The 5,223-nt window shown below is 44.7% G+C and overlaps 1 protein-coding gene across 1 annotated transcript; it reads left to right on the forward strand.

Annotated features, from left to right (window-relative positions):
• Positions 1-2,319: 2,319 nt before the first annotated feature.
• Positions 2,320-4,588, forward strand: LOC135710198 (uncharacterized). The gene is made up of 2 exons (XM_065232711.1): positions 2,320-2,443; positions 3,501-4,588. The coding sequence occupies exons 1-2, from the start codon at positions 2,320-2,322 to the stop codon at positions 4,586-4,588; spliced, it is 1,212 nt and encodes a 403-aa protein (XP_065088783.1).
• The last annotated feature ends 635 nt before the right edge of the window (positions 4,589-5,223 follow it).

Genomic DNA, 5,223 nt, shown 5'->3' on the forward strand with positions numbered 1-5,223 from the left:
CAATTCAAACTAGGTAACAACGAATAGAAGATTAGGAATCACATACATAGGTGAATACTAACTAATTCATTTTTTCCTTGTTTCAAGATCATCCTCGGTCCAGGAAACCCGAGGACTTATCACTAGTTCGAGCAAAAAACTGAAATTAAAAAAAAAACAAATTTCTCAAGAAATAGTCAATATGAAGATTAAACATATTAAGCAAAGATGATTGAGATAAGATTCTCCACATGTTTGCTGGAGACACTTTTCATTTTAAAGATCAAACCAAATAGTTATTTTTTTCATTTTTTTCCTTCAGTTATGATTTATAAATCCTATTGCTATAATATACACGGAGAAAAAATACTATCCAAAATTTGAGATAATAAGATACTTTTGAGTAAATTGCATATTCGCAAATTTGCGTGAATCAAACTTTATTTTGGGTAGAATATACTTAAGAGTAAGTTTTTTCTTTGCTGGTGTTAAATGGAAACTACTATATGCGATTTACTCAAATCTGGGTTATTGGACTGAACCCGGAAATTGAGAGAAAATGACTTAATTTTGAGTTGTTTTTCATCTCCGGGTAGGGAACTTCAATATAAACAATTCATCTGAATTCACTAAAACCGAATAATTAAGCACTAAGCTTAAGTTCGTGGCATAGCACTTTCTAACTTCTGTGCATTTTCTTAGAAATGTCTTCATATTTTCCTTAAAGATGTCATTAGAATTTTCACACATAACAAAAATTGATTTCTTTCAAGTTTCTAGTAAACTTCCTCAAACATGGTTTAGAAGTATCTTCATCATATCTTTTGAATTATTGTCGGAATTTTCTGAAAATATTCTCTTCGGAATTCTGTTAGAGCCTTTATATTCAATTAAACTATAATAACCATTTTATCCAATCGATACCCAAACGGAAACTTCATACCCATCCACATCAGCTTTCTTCGAGTGATGCAATTATTTTGTGCACGTACTTATCGTGCAAGTGCTCATTAACCGAACTGCTTGACCGTAGTCACCATCATCGTCGCCTAGCCATCGCGGTCTCGGCATCAACCACCATACCTACCATCAGCGTCAACCGAGCCGCAGTCGGTGGTGTGTCATCACGCATTGCATATCTTAACCGCAAACAATGAAAATCCGGCTTTCTTCGACCGTGGTCGGTGTCGTCCCCACCGTCATCGTCATAACGTCGCGTAATTGGTCCCCTGTGAGGACCTCGGACCTCGCTCTCACCAAAGGTCAAGTATGGCTCCACTACGTAGAGTCGAAAGTATCACTCTTTTGATAATTTTGCGCACTATCCTGATGGCGAGTTTGCATGCGATAAGATCTCTTCCCTGATCGACAAAAGAGTGAAAATGTCGAAAAAGATCGAATTGCATTTCAAGACGATCGGGGGGACAAATATTCAAATTTGTCACACTTTCTCAAAAATTAGCGTCCGCTAAAGCTGGTGGACGTCAATCGGTGAGAAATGCGAACGGATGATCTGAACTCCAGTGGACGACGGAACGGAGCATCTTCGGTTCAGGTTGTAAAACGAAGCATTATGGAAATGGAGTCGGAAATGGGTAGTAAAAATTCATAAAACTGTCGCATCACTTGTTTTGGATTAGGGAAATTTCTGGCGGAGTCTCACGTTTCGTGGCTATTTGTGAGATTGATGCACAGGCAAGAGCTTTGTTTTCGCGTCAAATTGCATTGCTTTGTGTCCGTGGCTGGTATGCCGCGTTTTCCAAGCGCTGTCGTTTATTACTTATGCAAACTAAGCCGGTTGGCCGTTAACTTAGTCAATGGTATACCTAGTTGAAAATGATTGTTTGTGGTAATATTAGAGTCTTCATGGATATTTTAATGAAGTTGATGATTTTTAGGCTCAGTTACTCGAATTGATTCAGTGTGAATGTGTTTGAATGGAGTTATGGTGTCTAATAAGGTCTTCGGTACGTCTGTCATGGTTCAGAGTAATGTTCAGCGGTGTGGATACTGGCACATCTTCCAGAGACACGGGTCAACGTCTTCGGACGTCTCTGGTTGGACATTCAAGTCGACATAGTGTTGAAGTGTTTTTTCTGGTAACTGACCATTGTGAAACAACCGCCATCGCTACTACAAACCACCTAGCACACGGTCCGCCATCATAGTCCGTGGAACAATCGCAAAGTAGCGTTGGAACCCGCCATCACTTTCGCTAATTGAATAGCTATACAAGGCACATTTTGCCTTTTCAAAGGTAATTAGATTTCCTATTTCCTCTACCCTTTCTCGTGTGATCTGCGCGGTCTTTCGCTTTGCAGACCACTGTCGCCGTTCATCATGTCAACGAAACGTCGCATAAAGGGATTGAAGACCAAGCTGACGAGCCTAACCGTCTCATTCAACCTGATCAAGACGTTCGTTAACAATTATCAGGAAGAAAGGGATGCCTTCGAGATACCGGGTACGCCTTGAGAACCTCGACAAGGTGTGGACCGATTTTCAGAGCACTCAATCGGAGCTCAAATCCGTCGATCGACGAGCAGCTTCAAGAACGGGTCGACTTTGAAACTGCCTACTACCGGGTGAAAGGTCTTCTGCTTTCCAAAAATAAATCTCCTCTATCGACGTCCATGACTACGTCTTCTTCTTCAAGCTCACAAGTCCATGCTTTGTCGTCGCATGTGCGCTTACCCGACATAACACTTCCTACGTTCAGTGGAAACTTCGACACCTGGTTGAATTTCCAAGATCTGTGTGTCTCTCTGGTTCACTCTTCTGTCGAATTATCTAACATCCAGAAGTTTTACTACCTTCGTTCCTCTCTGGCTGGAGAGGCCTTAAAACTGGTTCAAACGATTACCATCAGTGCCAATAACTACCACGTGGCCTGGAATCTGCTGGTTGAGCATTATCAAAATCCTTCGCGTCTGAAACAATCGTACCTCGACGCTCTTTTCGAAGTCGGTACCCTGAAACGTGAATCTGGGGCCGATTTACATCTGCTGGTAGAGAGCTTCGAAGCCAACGTGAAGGTGTTGAAGCAGCTTGGTGAGAGAACCGAGTTTTGGGACTCCAATCTGATCCGTATGCTCAGTGGAGGGACTGGGAGTAATTATCTTCAACTAAACCAGCCGTGACGTTCAAGGATCTGACATTCTTCATCCAGCGAAGAGTAACTGTTGTGCAAACGATCCAGGGAAAAGCTGTTGACACTCCAGCATCCACTCAACAGATGAAAAGGTCCAGTCAACGTGTCGTTGCTAGTCATGGGGCCAATCAAGTTCACGCCGGCCGGAAATGCGTCGTGTGTTCTGATCATCACCCACTCTATATGTGCCAGCTGTTCTCGAAACTCGACGTCGATGCGAAGGAAAAGGAAGTTCACCGCCATCAACTATGCCGCAACTGCCTGAGCACGGGTCACCAAGCTTGAGACTGTTCGTCACCACATACAGCTCAGCTCCGGATGAATTCTGCCGATTCTGTTAGCTCCAGACAACCAAGTCCTCAATCAACAGCCACAACATCCTATGCGAAATTCGGAAAGCCGAAAGCATTTGTATCCGCTTCCGTCACCGGACCTTCAAGCCATGCAAGCACCGGTCAAGCACGAAAGGGCGTGCTTTTGGCTACCGCAGTCGTTAAACTAGTGGACGACAACGGCACTGAACATGTTGCCAGAGCGCTTCTCGGTTCCGGTAGTGAATGTTGCTTCATCACCGAATCACTCTTGCAAGTTATCAAATCTCAACGCACAAAAATATCCGTTCCGATCAGTGGCATTGGGCAATCATCAACGTACGCACGGTACAAGATCGTCGCTTCGATTCAATCAAGGGTTTGTGACTACTCCACCTCTGCCGAGTTCCTTGTACTGCCCAAAGTTACCATCGATTTGCCATCTGTTCAAGTCGATAGTTCTTCTTGGACTATTCCTCCCGGCGTTCAGCTAGCCGACCCATTGTTCTACGAATTAAATCCAGTGGATATTATCATTGGCGCAGCAGTATTCTTTGAGCTTCTTAAGGTTTCAGGTCACATTCAGCATGGTGAATCCCGTCCGACCTTGGTCCACTCGGTTCTTGGTTGGATAGTGTCTGGAAAGACCTCGCATGGCACTCCGAAGTCTCCAATCATCGTCAATGTTGCAACGATCACCGATTTACATAAGCTCATCGAAAAGTTTTGGTCAATCGAAGAAGACGAAAGCACTCCAAACCATTCCGTTGGTGACAACCGTTCTACTGCCGTCCGTCGTTTTCGAATGCTGCAAGGTCGACTTTTTCGTAACCCAGGCATAGCGCAGCAATACCGTTACTTCATGGACAAATACCTTGCTTTGGGCCACATGAAGCAGGTGTTTGACTACCAGTCGCCTCCATCTCCATGCTACCATATGCCTCACCACGCTGTAGTTCGAGAAGAGAGCACTACTACGAAGCTGCGAGTGGTCTTCGATGCATCATGCAAGACTCCGGAGGGACCATCGCTCAACGACGCACTCATGGTAGGTCCAACCGTGCAGCAAGAGATTCGGTCAATCATCATGCGCTCCCGAATCCGTCGAACAATGGTCATCGCTGACGCCAAGCAGATGTACCGATAAGTACTCGTAGACGAACGGGACACTCCGCTTCTACGAATTGTTTGGACGACATCATCGGAGCTACCACTTGGTACCTATGAGCTACTAACTGTAACTTATGGCACTGCAAGCGCGCCCTTTCTCGCTACTCGTGTTCTCCTGCAACTTGCAGATGATGAACAGGACAGCTTTCCAGAGGCAGCCGAAGTCTTACGTAAGGACTTCTACGTGGAAGATCTTGACTCGGGGGCAAGCAGCGTCGAAGAAGCAACTAAGCTCCGTCAGCAGCTAGAAGCATTCCTGGCGAAAGGCGGGTTTGAACTTCGAAAGTGGGCATCTAACGAAGAAGCTGTTCTGGAAGGTATCGCTTCAGAAAATCGAGCACTAAAAACCTCTATTGAACTGGATCATGACCAATCCATCAAGTCGTTAGGCCTTCATTGGGAACCTGCGTCAGATCAGCTGAAGTACCGCATTGAGCTGCCACCTGACTCATTTGATGCTTCACTAACTAAGCGAAAAGCATTATCACAAATTGCTCGCCTTAGGTCTGGGTTCAATCCCATCCGAGGTCGGTGGGATTTTTCTGAGGCATAAAAATCTCTGGTCACGTCTTCCTTCGGAAGGGAAGTAAAGCCGTTGGTCCCGGCCCATGT

The sequence above is a fragment of the Ochlerotatus camptorhynchus genome, unplaced genomic scaffold, assembly GCF_037179485.1.
Source record: "Ochlerotatus camptorhynchus isolate MF236.1 unplaced genomic scaffold, CSIRO-AGI_Acam_v1.1 ptg000371l, whole genome shotgun sequence".
In the NCBI taxonomy this organism is placed as follows: Eukaryota; Metazoa; Arthropoda; class Insecta; order Diptera; family Culicidae; genus Ochlerotatus; species Ochlerotatus camptorhynchus.

Bases quoted from the DNA above. Each gene is read 5' to 3' on its own strand.
- LOC135710198 (XM_065232711.1), top strand. From the start codon at position 2,320: ATGTCAACGAAACGTCGCATAAAGGGATTGAAGACCAAGCTGACGAGC. The intron at 2,444-3,500 runs GTACGCCTTGAG...CTCAATCAACAG, and splicing joins GGATGCCTTCGAGATACCGG to CCACAACATCCTATGCGAAA.